The sequence below is a fragment of the Uloborus diversus genome, chromosome 9, assembly GCF_026930045.1.
Source record: "Uloborus diversus isolate 005 chromosome 9, Udiv.v.3.1, whole genome shotgun sequence".
Lineage (NCBI taxonomy): Eukaryota > Metazoa > Arthropoda > Arachnida > Araneae > Uloboridae > Uloborus > Uloborus diversus.
The window spans coordinates 158898412-158912915 of NC_072739.1; the positions used below are offsets into that span (position 1 = coordinate 158898412).

General features: G+C 33.9%; 1 protein-coding gene across 2 annotated transcripts in view; it reads left to right on the plus strand.

Annotated features, from left to right (window-relative positions):
• Positions 1 to 14504, plus strand: part of LOC129230002 (ubiquitin carboxyl-terminal hydrolase CYLD-like) — a 143967-nt gene that overhangs the window by 91519 nt on the left and 37944 nt on the right. For both annotated transcript variants that reach the window (XM_054864389.1, XM_054864390.1), the window contains 4 exons: positions 2211 to 2410; positions 4647 to 4779; positions 8242 to 8331; positions 12362 to 12577. In XM_054864389.1, the coding sequence (XP_054720364.1) occupies positions 2211 to 2410; positions 4647 to 4779; positions 8242 to 8331; positions 12362 to 12577 (639 nt within the window). The remainder of the gene's footprint in view (positions 1 to 2210; positions 2411 to 4646; positions 4780 to 8241; positions 8332 to 12361; positions 12578 to 14504) is intronic.

Here is a 14504-nt window from a genome sequence, read left to right on the forward strand (position 1 = left end):
AATTTTCCGTACAAATTTGAGGTCATTCTGACCAGTGGTTTTATTTTTACAGCGTTTTGAAAGTGGAACTTTAATTATAATCACCCTGTATATTCATTCAAGAAGCAGTGCTTCTAATGCGCGTACATGAGTACACTCACCCATTATTTTGTGGTGTCAGTTTTTTTTTTTTTTGTTTTTATTTTTTTTTTCTTTTTTTTTTATTTCACTTCAATTAATCACGGCTTACACGCGTTTTTTTCCCCTCTCTTTTAGCAATTTTAGAAAGGATTCTCAAAAGTCAAAAATGTGTTGTATACCTCCAAACAATATTATTTTGAGGGGTGGGAAGAAGGTGTCTCTAGTCTCCCCAACGATACACGGATAACGGTGTTGCCAAAAGTCACGTTACTTTGTTTACTTCTGCCACCATCTCATCGTGAAATGAACTATAGTACCCATTAAACAACAATGTCATCAAAGGACAAATATTGCGAGAAGTTTCATGCACATGTTTCGGGTTTCAAAGGAATCTCTTTTTCAATGCAAAATAGAATGGGCTTTTGGATGTAAAGTCATCCGGAAAAAGCTAACACTTTACATCCAAAAATTCACTCTTTTCTGCATTGATAAGTGCGTTCCTTGGAACCCTGAAACACGTGTCTGCAATTCATATAAATTCACAAATATAAATGTGACGGCCAGCAACAGGCACTGGGCCCAGCTAGGCTGGTCCTAGTCAATTTAGTAGCTCCAAATGAAGATCAATAACCCTCTTAAAGCTATCTACCCTCTTGTTCATTTTAACCTCTTCCTGTGAGCTGTTCCAAGTTACCCACTACCCTACTAAAAGTAGGAATTTTTCTTAATTTCCAGGTTAGCCTGAGATTTGAATAGCTTAAAACACCGACTCCTCTTCCTGTTTTCCGTGCAAAAATTTAACCTCTTAACATTTTTCATTTTGATACATTTGAGCAACTGAATCATGTCCCCTCTGACTCTCCGTTGCTCCAGGCTATTAAGACTTAAACCTGGGAGCGTACTCTGTCTAAATCTATAAGTCCCTTCACTAGCATAGTAGCCCGCCTTTGAACCCTTTCCAATAAAGCAGGGTTGGCAAGGTTTTGGACACTACGGTAAAAACCATGGTAAAAACCCTGGTTTTTACCGTCCTGTCCAAAACCCTAGTGTCCAAAACTGTCCGAAAGTGTCCAAAACTATTTTGTGAGAAAATATCAAAAACAGAACAAAAAGTGTCAAAATTATTTTATTGACTATTTAATATATTTATTCAATGTGAACATTCAGGTATAAATATATATGTAACTTATTTATGCAGCTGATTTTAATCCAGTTAAGTGGAAATTATTAAATTCTTCATTAAAAATTTCAATTTGTATGCAGGAGTTGTTCAAAATATAGGTAGCAATAATTGACTTAAATGCAATAAATTACAGTTTTTTTAGTTACAGAATGTATATTAAAAACGTAAACTAAAAAAAGAATAGAACAAGTTTTATAATATAAGTGTTTAATCATCAATTTCTTGTTCTTTAATCTAAGATTTAAAAAATGATTTTTGTTAAAAAATCATGTAAAACTTATTTGCAAAAACGATTTAAAAAATTTAGCTTTTTTCTTGCACTTAAATATTGTACATTTAATAATCTTCCTTTGTGTTATGAATGGAACTGAAATCAGTTGCCTGGATAGTGTTGTGAATTTCCTTTCAAAACTCTACCAACTGTTAAATAAGTTTTTGTGAAAAAGTTCTTGGCAATTTTTTTTAAGTAAAATGTTTTTTAAATGAACATTTTGAAGAAAAATATTATCAAATACTGATTAATTAAACCTCATTAATATCTTTATTTATGCATCATGAATATTGCAGTGAAAATGAATTGATTAGATTACACCCCTTTAACTTTAACATAGTTTTGGACAGTTTAAGGCAGTTTGGGACACTTTTGGACAGTTTTGGACGGTAAAAACCACCTGTCCTGTCCTAAATCAGTTTTGGACAGTCCAAAACCCAACCCTGCAATAAAGACATATCTTTCTTCTGATTAGGAGACCGAAACGGAACAACATACTCCAAATGAGGTCTTACCAAACTTAGACTTTGATTATGTTGTTGTTTTATGGTTACTTTGTTTCACAAAGGTAATTATTAATTCCTGCACTACAGTAGCTTACTTTTATAATTTTTGCTCATCGTTATTATTTTTCAGGCACAGGTGGAGCTTTGCCTTCCAGCAAGCCCCATCCCCTGTCGCTAGAAGCCGCTTGCTCGGATGGAACCCCGCCCCCTCCGCTGCAGCTGGGCGACCGGGTCGTGTGGATCAGCGATTCCGGGCCAGAGTATGGGGAGGTACGGTGGCTTGGCAAGCTGCTGGACGTTGGCAATGACTGGATGGTTGGCGTCGAGTTCGTAAGTATCTCTCGCCGATTTTCAAGAAAATTGTTTGCTATTGAAGAAATTGAAGTATGTTCTGGGTGGGACGCGGGAACTGCCTTTTTTGAATTTGGCGCATAAAAAGCGGTGGGGAGATGCTCAACGGAAAGATCTGAGTGGAAAGTTTTGTTACATCATGCTTTCAGTTGCCATCATGCTTTGATCGAGACACCATCTCGCTTCTACTGTGGAGGCCTATTTTTCTAACAGCCGCTCGATCGGAATGGGAACTTAAACTGGCCTACACGCTCGCCTGATTTAACCCCCTTACTCCCTTTGACTTTTTCCTGTGGGGTTATCTGAAGTCTCTAGTTTATAACGATCGTCCACGAACCCTGGAGGACCTGAAGAACTGCATCCGAGGCCAAACTGCCAATATACCTGTCGACATGCTCCAAAGAGTAGACCAAAACTTCCGAGTTCGACTGAATTAGTGCATTGACAATGGAGGGCAGGAGTTCATACCTGGAATGAAAAAGCATTGTGTACAATGGCAAAAATATAAGAAATGTTACTAAAATTTCAGTCTCTTTGATAGATCATGAATTTAATTTCGATCACAAGAGCTAATATTAAAATTATTAAATCCTCCCCCCCCCCCCCCTCGACTCTAGCAACACTTACAAGATATTGTCTTCAAAACAGTATAAAGCATAATTTCCCGTTATGTATGACAGAAAAAAGATAATAATTTTTATATATATAGGCGTGTAAAATTTTTTATTTCATTTTCAAAAAAGGAAGTTACTTTGCCGTACCCTGTGTTTGAGACTTGTGATTAACTGAAATAAATACCTACCAAACACTATTCTGCTGTGGACAGTAGCTGATTTTTTTTTTTTTTTTTTACATTTTTGTCTTCTGTTGTACGTTTGTTTTACTATATAAATACAAAAGTGACGACCAGCAACAGGCTCTGGACCCAGCTAGACTGGTCCTAGTCAATTTACAATCCCCAGTGAAGATCAATGGCCCTCTTAAAACTATCTACTCCCTTGCTCATTACCACCTCTTCCGGTAAGCTGTTCCAAGGTTCCACTACCCTGCTAAAATAATAGTTTTTCCTAATATCCATGTTAGCCTGAGATTTAAATAGCTTAAAACAATGACCCCTTGTCTTGTTTTCAGTGCTAAATTTCTGCTCCATAACATCTTTCCTTTTAATAAATTTAAACAACTAAATCATGTTCCCTCGGTCTCTTCTTTGCTCAAGACTGTACATCTTTAGCTTTCTAAGCCTGGAATCTTAGTCTACATGAGAAAGTCCATTTATTTGCCTTGTAAACATTGCAATACAAGATTGCTTATTTGGGTTTTGCTGGGGAAAAAAGCACTAAAAAACATCTAGTTCCAGTATTTTTGCTATTGTTAGAACAGAATCCAAAACACATTTCTTCAAAAATCTCGAAAACTCATTTCTGCAGCTGCTGCCGTTTACCTACCCACGGAAATATTGCCTTGTTCACTGAACCCTCTGCGAAGCATTCGCACTCGAAATTTGTAGCCCTGCTGTAAAAATATCATGTGAAAACACCCTATGTAAACATTTACATATTCGCTAGGCAGAAAAGAACCGGATTTAATAACTCACGAACTGCGTTGTTATAATGACTTAAAAATGCGTAATCAAAGAGTCAAAAAAGCGAAAATGCTTTTATTTTAACTTCTAAGATCTTAGCGGCAAAATGCATAGTACTTTAAACATGCTATAATGGCAGGCCATTCGAACAGAGACTCGACCCCATGGCCATTTGGTTGAAAACTGAATGCTCTACCTGAAACTGAAATACCCGGCTCTCTCAAGGACAATCCAAGGCCAAAATACCCGGCACAATCCAAGAAGGGAACCATTAAAGGACCTCTTCTTTGATGATTTTAAATCTCAAACTTGAGAGAATCTATACATTTTTATACCGTGGGTATATTTTTCGACTTCAGTCGGCACGATAAGCTTTAAAATGAGAAGTGAATCGCAGAATTTGATAAAGAAAGGGTGCACAACCTGCGGCGAACACACGGTTGTAACGAGTAAATATCGCGATCTCTTCGTGCTCTTTATAAGCGAGTTCGACTGTATATTTTAATGCACATCAAATGCTGTCTGAGACGACATTTCTCTTCCATGGATTGATTAATGTAGTGTTTAGGACATTTATCCATTGTAGTTTTTAACAATGTCCAATAACTTCAGACTTCTTTATTTTGTTCTTAGGACAATCCAGTTGGAACAGGAACGGGCAAATATAACGATCATCAGTTGTTTGAAGCTAAATTAAACCATGCCTCCTTAGTACCCATTATTGGCTTGATGAAAGCAGATGACTTTTTGGGCGATAAATCTTTTGGTAAATATTTATAATAAATACATTTATATACTTTAAATCAGGTATTTTTCGCGAAAAGAAAATATTATTTTTAGTTTGCATGCATATGTCGTAGGTAATTTCGTTGGTGTTCTGTTAAAAGTCACTAGGTCTAAATTTACCGTTGATAACAGTTTAACGAAATAGTACTGGAGCTTCTGTTTTTATTTAATGTCAAACTTTTCAGTCAACTAAAATAAATTTAAATTTAGAGTTAATTCTGTTTTTATTTAATCTCAGTCAATTAAAAATAAATTTAGAGCTGGTTATTCTTCTTCACATTTTCTGAGTTTTAGAATATTTGTGTTGTTTTGTGAATTAAAAAAAAAAAATATGCTATTGCTAATTACGAATTTTGACAAATTAACAAATGCAGAAATGGAATTTTTGTGTTAATTTTGTTAAAAAAGGATGCGACACCAAATGTAAAAATAAAAACGTAAGGTGACGCCTTCCTCCTGTATCCCCCTTCTACTACACCACTGGTTCCATCTTCAGTGTGTGTGTACTTTAATTGTTACTAGCTGCGTTGCCCGGCTTTGCTCGGTCTACCTTGAAAAAAAAAAAAAAAAAACATTGCGTCAAGTGAACTGTCTTCAATAACCAGGATCAAATGATAGAAAAAAACATCATGCAAAATTTTCTCGCCAATCAATGACGACAGATACTAAAATACTTTTCAGAAATTAAAATAAAATGAGAAAGATGGATTTAAAAGGCGTAACCATGAAAACACAAAATCAAATAAGTTTAAGAATTGAAAATGAGAAAGATATAAATAAAAAATGGATTCAAAAAACGTTACCGTGGAAACGCAAAATAAAATGGTTAAAAACTTGAATAGAGAACAGATTTTTGAACTTCATTTCATTCGCTTGTAACTTTTTTTCTAATGGAGAGAGAGGGTTAAACTTCCGACCACAGGTCGAGTTAGATCTGGAGTAAAAAATGTCGCTTTTTCCAATGGCGTCAAAAAGAAAGCTGTGGGACAATTCCTTCACTTTTTATTGATTTATTTAATGAAGGAAGTAGTGCATAAATTTCAGCTAAGCCTAAAAAATCGCAAATAACTCCCTCCATAATAAAGTTAGAGCATTGAAACAAATTGCGTAGAACGCGGAAAATTATACCCTTTCTAACGATATGTAATATTAGTATGTGCAAGTAATTTTTCACCCCCATGTTCGGGAATTTATGTGAAAATTGGGCCTAAATTGGAATGAAAAAAAGAACTATTCATCGAATTGTTTTCGAAATGGTCTGCAAACCTTCTCAGGACTTAAAGGAACAAACTGTGAAAATTTCTGCGCAATCGGCCGGGTAGTTCTCGAGTTTTGCGAGTTCAAACACACAGACGCTTTTTGAAGACTTCATTTTATACTATGTAGAGATTAACAATTGCAGAGCTGCCCTTTTTTTCCCCACCGTATTTCAGAAGATTAAAAATAAGTACGCCGCCGAATGGAAGCAGACTGCATTCAAGAGTAACTTCTTTACTTTGATTCCATCTTATGTCAATATTTTTAATTCTAATTTATTCTGAAATCAGTTGTGTTGATCATTTTAAGAAATATTACAAAAACGTATAAAACAGCTTCTAGATATATCGACTCCGAGTCACAACTGACTACAACTGTATTTATGTCGAGGACTGCATACTAAGTGCCTGGCCTCCATTATTTTTTATACCGATAGATGGCAGCACCATCACCGGATCGAACAGTTAATGAGAATTTAGAACTAGACCAGGAGCTAATAGCTACCTGGTGCTAGCACCCCTAGAGGTATCGTTTCACTTGGAGGACATTGAGACCACGAGCATATTTAACGTCGCCCAGTAATGACGACGGTGGATCTTCGACCATCGAGGTTCGAACTCAGGACCCTCCGGCCCCGAATCGGACACTCTGATCGGGCTACCACGGCCCTTCTAGATATATTTTGATTTTTCTTCAAGTGCTTTCTTTTTCTTATCTAATGTGTCATAGAAAAACAACTAAATTACCAAAACATTGTTGAACCTACGAAATTAGCGTTGATACCAAAAATTATTTGCTAATTCATTGCAATCAGCTACAAAACTGCTGCAATCATTCCTGGCTGCCTCTAATTTGCTGCAATCTGAGTAACTAATATTGGTACGTCAGTGTTCAAACTAGGGCGCGAGATTCTCGCTACTTTTTCTAAAATCTCATTTAATAAAAGTCCCTTTAAGACGTTGTTCAACAATGGGGTCGTTTCCGAACTTTTGAAGGTGGTTATTTTGAGGGAGCATGCTTAAAAACGTAGGAGTTAACCATTTTTTTAATAATTTGACAAAAAAAAATGTTTACTAGAATTTTAAACGGTGTAATTTTATTGTTTACGCTTCTACTCGTGACATCACAAATGATGAAATGCCATTCGCACAGAGCGTAATATTGAATTCGCAGCTTTACTCACGTGTACTGGAAGCGATATGATTGATAGCAAGCGTAGAGTGCAATGTTAAATTCGCTACTGAATTGTCATAAACTGGAAATTATCATAACCTTCAAGATGGTAGACAGCAAGCGTAAGCATTCAGCGTGGCAGTGGAGATGCGCCGAAGTATACATCATTCGTGACATCATAAAGAGCACGCCTTATTTTCAAAATCGGACATTTAAAAAAATTAAATAAAAATTAATCGTTGGGTAAATGAAAGTTTTTTTTCTCGCTCAGTATATTGTTAAGAGTTCGGGATACAGCTTCAAATTTTCTTGAAATGACGACACCCCAATTTTAATTTTATAAATTCCCACTTAAAATTTTGGTCAAGATGGGAAACTCACCTTTTGTTTTTTCCCAGTGCAAACGTAAACCCTGAATTTTAACTCATTAACTGTTTGTTAATTCAACCAATTTTACTTCCGAAAAAAAAATATTTTAGGTGCATATTTATTTTTAATGAGTTATAAATTTAAATTACACACTCAAACCTGTTTGTGCGGTTTTTTTTTGCGATTTTTTTTTTTTTTTTGGCAAACTTTTTTTGTGCGGTATATAAAAATTTCATTCAGATTGGGGCTCAATTGGCGAAATTATTTATAAAACTAACGAAGGGGTGGTTATTTAAAACAAACGATTTTTTTTATGCGGTCCCTATCCACCGCAAAAAAAAAAAGGTTTGAGTGTTTATGTATTTTTCCTGGTTGCATCGCTATTTCTATTCGAAATTTGCTAATTAATAATTGTACATGTAGTACTGTTTTACATTTATTATTGGTGGAACTAATTTTCATGACATAACACATAGTTTTAAAAATTTTTAAAAATATTAATAATTTTGAAACTTTAATGCTTTATTTGACTTTTTCAAGATGGAATATTTTATTCATGTTCTATTTCTTAGTAAAAAATTTAAAAATGGAACTATCATGTCCTTTTCTGAACCATCCTCTGAGATCCGTGTATTTTTGGCAGGTTCTCCCTTTGGCACCTTGCCCAAGACTTCTAGAAAAAAGAAACCTGGAGAGTCATCTGGATCAGTATTTGTAGAAAGAGTCGCTCTAGGTAAGAACAACTTTCTTCTGTGCATGTTCTAATTAAAAGCAACAATGCCTCGCCGAATACTTAAAAAGTATAAGTATTTCATCATTATTAGTTTTAAATTAGTTTACAGAGTATCTCTCTCTTGATAGCTTTGTTCTTTTTATTTATTTATTTATTTATTTATTATTATTATTATTATTTTTTTTTTTTTGAATGAACTTCAATCACTTTACCGTTAAGTTTAGGAATGCTCTTTATCGATTCTTAATAATCGGCCAATTTTGCCGATAATCGGCGGATTTTTTTATTATTTTTATTTTTATACAATAATAATTACTTTAGTTACCTTGAGCAACAAGAAAACTATACTGAATGAGTTTATTGACAATAAGTAAATGTAATTTTCTGCAGCAGAAAATAATAATGAATAAAAATAATAATAGGGATAATAAATAATTGAATCGTTTATTTCAAAAAACCAGTCAAACGACAAGATCAGTAATTTTAGGAAAACATCTATATTACCATACTAAATTATTTAATGATGATTACAAGATTGTTTAATGATAGAAATATACTTAAATATGTATCCCTTTTAGTTTAAAACATTTTAATCCTTATAGTAAAATTTTAATACGAAATTAAAAAAATCTTTTTCAAAATTTTAGAGTTAGTCGCTTGACTGGTTTCTGAAATAAACGATTCAATTAATAAAGCAAAATTGCAAAATATTTGTTTTTTTATTTGTTAATATCGAAAATTTTGAAACACAGAATTTAAAGAAAATCTTGGAACTTCATTTTTTTTTAATTGAAAACGGTGAAAAATGAATTATTGCTCACAGAAATGAACACACATGTGTCTATGTATCTATTTATTTATGTATGTATCTATGTCCGAGTTACTTCTGTGTGTCGAGTGAACTGACAATCGAACCAGGTATCAATAGATTCGTTATTTTCCCAACTTTGTTTGGCTATTTAACATAATCCTCCGATAATAATTAGCAGAGATATCAATTAAAAGCTATTAATTATAATGATACTTACATTTTGACATAAAATCCATATTTTTTGAAGGCTTTCTTCCATTCAAATTATTATTTAGCGCTTTATCTCAACTTTCCATAGCAATGCTTTTATTAAACATTGTAGCATGAAGAAAATCATTGAAAAAAGAAAGATCTGTTACCATTTTTTTTGCGATATGAACAAATAAAATTCTGGCTTTTGTTTTGTATCTTTTCTTGTAATCGGGAGATTTAAAATGTTTCCTTTTTGGATATTTTTCCACAATCTGCCTCAGAGTTTTACTGATTCAATTTTTTTTCCTTCAATTTCCTTTCTGATTGTTGGACTTGCCAAAATTTTAAGGCTCCCCCTTAAAATATTTTCCTTGTGATTTAGGAGGATATTTTCCCCAGGGAAACCGATTTCAGTACAGATTAGAGTTATTAAAATTTGACATTTTTAACAACTTATTCATTAATGACTGGAGAAATGTTTTAACATTTTTGTAAAGAAAAAAGTACTAAAAGCAAGGAAGTTCAAATTTCTAAGGGAGAGGAGGGCTGGAGCCCCCTCTTACCCTCCCATATGGGTGCCCATGTTGTTTAACATGTGTCACTTGACATAACTTGATGTATTTTCGAGGTAGAACCTGCAAAGCCCGATGACGCAGCTAGTTAATTCTGAAAAGTCAAATTTATAAATAAAGAAAAAAACACAAAAATTGAGATAAAAAATTTATATTTAGAATCATTATCATTTTTGTTAATCGGCTACTGATCATTTGCCGATTCATCAGTAATCAGCCGATTTGCTTTTCCATGTGCCCCATGTTAAGAAAAGTATTCCACAAAAATTTTATGTAATTTTTCATATAGAGGTTATTACAGTAAATTTTTTATGTTTAAAAATGTTTCGTAAAATATTGTTTTTGTAATAGTTTATTTATTTTCTTCAAACTCAGTTTATGTACAAAACAAAGCTTGGAACTGTTGGTTTTTAACCGACTTCAAAAAGGAGGCGGTTATCAGTTCAAATCTTTTTTTTTTTTTTTTTTTGTCCACTCACAGCATCTCACCTAGAGAACCAATTTTGATGATTCTTTTTTTTTTTTTTTTGATGGATAGGGGATGGCTCAACTTAGGTCCCATTACTTTGTTTGACCATATTTGTTCTTTAGAAAAAAGTTATGGGCAAAAAGCAGTAAATTTCATGTAATTTACCTATTAAATGATTAAATATAAAATCCATTTTTACAAATGCTTGGTTCCATACAACACTAATATTAATATTAATTATAATACTAATTTTGAGTGAAGGCTTCTCTGAAGCAAGCATTAAGTTTCTTCAGTGTCATTGCTATATAGTGGGGGTAAACTAAACCTGGAAGTGAGGTAGTAGTGCAGTGATTAGGATCTGCATAGCTTTCACAATGCTACCAGGTTAGGTTTGCCTCAACTATATAGTAGTATTTTTATCGTTATCATCTATGCCAATAACAGATGATCGGAATTAAGTAAGGAGGTACAGTATAACATCACAAGCAACTTGTATGTTGTGAAATGTAAATTAGTTTGGGAAAACGTAATATTTAAATGGTTACAATTAAATTAACAACACACAAATGAATTCCAGAGAGGAACAAAGATACATTTTTAGTGCCGATCGCTTAAAGTTTAAGGCGTGTTTATAGTTTTTTAAAAATCATCGATTATACTTTCAAACATCATTTTTGAAGTTGGCACACAAAAGATAGATAAAATTATAAACTGCCATAACTCAACTACAACTATAAATTTAACCCAGTTGATGATCCCCTTCGGATGATTTTCTGGAAGAAATATGAACGAAGCATGGTTTTACATTTTTGTGCCAACTTCAAAAATTATGTTTAAAAGTATTATTGATGGTGTTTAAAGAATAAAATTATTTTTCACTCTTTAGAGCAATTTTGAAGTCGGTTCTATTTTTTTTTTTTCAAAATTTTTTACCAATATCAATGAACTTCCTAATCTCTAGTCAGACATAATACTCAGATAGCTTTCCTCTTTCTGATTTTGCTAAATCTTGTTTTTACACAATTAGAAGGGATTTTTCAATGAACTGATTTAAAACAAGTAAAATCAAGGTACATCATACTCAGAAGTAATCCATAGATTTGAAGATGAAGTGAAAGTTGGCAAGTGTGATAATGTCAGTTACAATAATTCAATTCTTCCTCTGATTTTTCCAAGCAACACATGGCCTTCCATTGTCATTTGCTCATGCATGGGTTTATCAATAGATCTATTTCAAACAAATCTAAAGAAGTTCTTCTGCCCTCATATAGAAGTTTGGTAAGACCTCATTTGGAGCATGCTGTTCAGTTTTGATCTCCTTATCTTAAGAAAGACAATATATTGGAAAGGGTTCAAAGGCGAGCTACAAGGCTAATAAATGGACTTTCTCACTTAGACTATGATTCCAGGCTTAGAAGGCTAAAAATGTACAGTCTTGAGCAAAGAAGAGACTGAGGGGACATGATTCAGTTGTTTAAATTTATTAAAATGAGAGATGTTATGGGGCTGAAGTTTAGCACTGAAAACAGGACAAGGGGTCATTAAAGTAAGACAAAACAACGTAAGTAGAAGCACAAATTTGTAAATTACAGCAGACACGTGTTTCAACGCCGAAACACGTGTCTGCTGTAATTTACAAATTTGTGCTTCTACTTACGTTGTTTTGTCTTACTTTACTGTTCAGCACAAAGGTATTTATTTATCTCAAGGGGTCATTGTTTTAAGCTACTTAAATCTCAGGCTAACATGGATATTAGGAAAAATTATTATTTCAGCAGGGTAGTGGAACCTTGGAACAGTTTATACCGGAAGAGGTGGTAATGAGCAAGGGAGTAGATAGTTTTAAGAGGGCTATTGATTTTTACTGGGGATTGTAAATTGACTAGGACCTGTCTAGCTGGGCCCAGAGCCTGTTGCTGGTCATCACATTTGTATTTGTATCTTTTTGTCTGAAAAATTGATTTTCACTTCATTTTTCCTTTGCAGTTGATGAGAATACTCTAGGCACCTGTGGCAGAGGAAATTTTACTAAGAATAGTCCTGGTACTAAGAGGAAGCTCACTCTATCCAATTCTGCACCCACTGACGACCTGTCCAATTCCCCCTCCTGCCGAAGTCCCGAATTTCTCAATTCTCATTTAGGGCTCGATGCTGACGAAAATTGCACTGTCAACCCTTTATATGAAATGTTAACTGAAAAAAGTGAGTTTTAGTTTTTGAATCTTTCATATTCTGATGCATCACTAGTTGATTTCCTTATTTATTTTTACTTGCAGAAGTATGCATTCATGTCTATTAATGTTGTAATCAAACCAAATGATGTAAATAACAATCCCCCCTTTCCCTCCCCTTTTCTGTCATATTGTTCACCACAGTTTATCTTCACTATTTCAGGCTTAGAAGGCTAAAAATGTACAGTCTTGAGCAAAGAAGAGACCGAGGGGACATGATTCAGCTGTTTAAATTTATTAAAATGAAAGATGTTACGGGGCTGAAGTTTAGCACCGAAAACAGGACCAGGGGTCATTGTTTTAAGCTATTTAAATCTCCGGCTAACATGGATATTAGGAAAATTATTTTAGCAGGGCAGTGGAACCTTGGAACAGCTTACCGGAAGAGGTGGTAATGAGTACGGGAGTAGATAGTTTTAAGAGGGCCATTGATCTTCACTGGGGATTGTAAATTGACTAGGACCAGTCTAGCTGGGCCCAGAGCCTGTTGCTGGTCGTCACTTTTGTATTTGTATTTGTATTTTTGAGGAGAGTTGGCACCATGTATATGCGTATGTGTTTTTTTCTCAAAAATTTTCAATGATAGAAACTTACAATTTTTGCAGTGTTTTAAAGAAATATCTAAGCTTCTACTGTAGTGACATTTTATGGTAATTCTTTTTATTAAATTTTAACCAATAGTTACTTTTTAAATGATAAAAAGACTTTTTTTGACCGTAAAGACAGCTGTTTAGGAAAAAGTGCGAGTACTAAAGCAAAAATTTCACTTTAGTGTAATTATGAACATATAAATAAAATGTGGTGAAAATTTCAAAGATATATGTATAGTAGTTCTCAAGAAAAAAGAACATCAGTTTTTAAAATTGAAGTTTTGAGAAAATTGTGTTTGGAAGTAAAATCGAACTTGAATTTTAAAACATTCCTGCCCAATTAATATTTAAATCGAGTTACTTTTAACCTACTAGAAACATGAATTTCGGTGTCGCTTAGAACCTCTTGATTTAGACTTTTTGAATGTATAAAAACAAAAATTTTTTTTTATTTTAAAGCTTTCTCATCAGGTCCTTTTTTAACACAATAGTTTTGAATACGAGTTTGTACAAAAGAGAGGAGAAAGAAAGGGTAGTCACAGCCATTTGGAAGCTGTGAACCTTTCTTCTCAAAACTTAAAGCTACTAGAGTGTATAAATACACATTAAAAAATAATGAAATGAATGATGAAAATTATTTTAACTGAATTGATATTTCCTATTCGATTGCTAATTAGCTTGAAATTACATTTTTTAAATTAATCATCCATTTAAGTGAAACAACTGTTTACTCTTTTACAGATAATTCTTATTTACTAGGGGCTCCGCCCCTGCTCACTTTGCTCAACTACCTGCATTGGCTCAATGCCATCTGCAGCGGGTGACAGCTGATGATTTTAATGTTTTTTACCCTGGATGTTTGGCCCCTAAAGGTTTAGCGGGGTTAGACAGGGCAAAATGGCTTTCCCTAGATGTCCGGCATCCATCAATACTGCTATTGACCGGGTAGACATTACCACTCCGGAGGAGATAAGGTTACAGACACACAGAGACAGACACAAATGAGTAATTGCTAAAATTCATCCACCCTTTTTTTTTGGCACTTTTTTCCTCTTTTGTGGGTGTCTTGTTTGTTCACTTATTATTAACTTCTTCTATGGTTAGTTTGCATTGAAATAGTAGAATTTATGCTAAGGCACAAGATTTCACGATTCCCCCAATACTTTCCAAAATCCCACTCAACAAAAATTCATTCGCATAAAATTCCCACAAAAGTCCCACTAACACTTTGGTTAAGGTTGGCGATACCACCTTGGATTTCTCCCTAGAGTGAACCCTGGTGGGAGGTCACAGTGGTTACAGTGACCT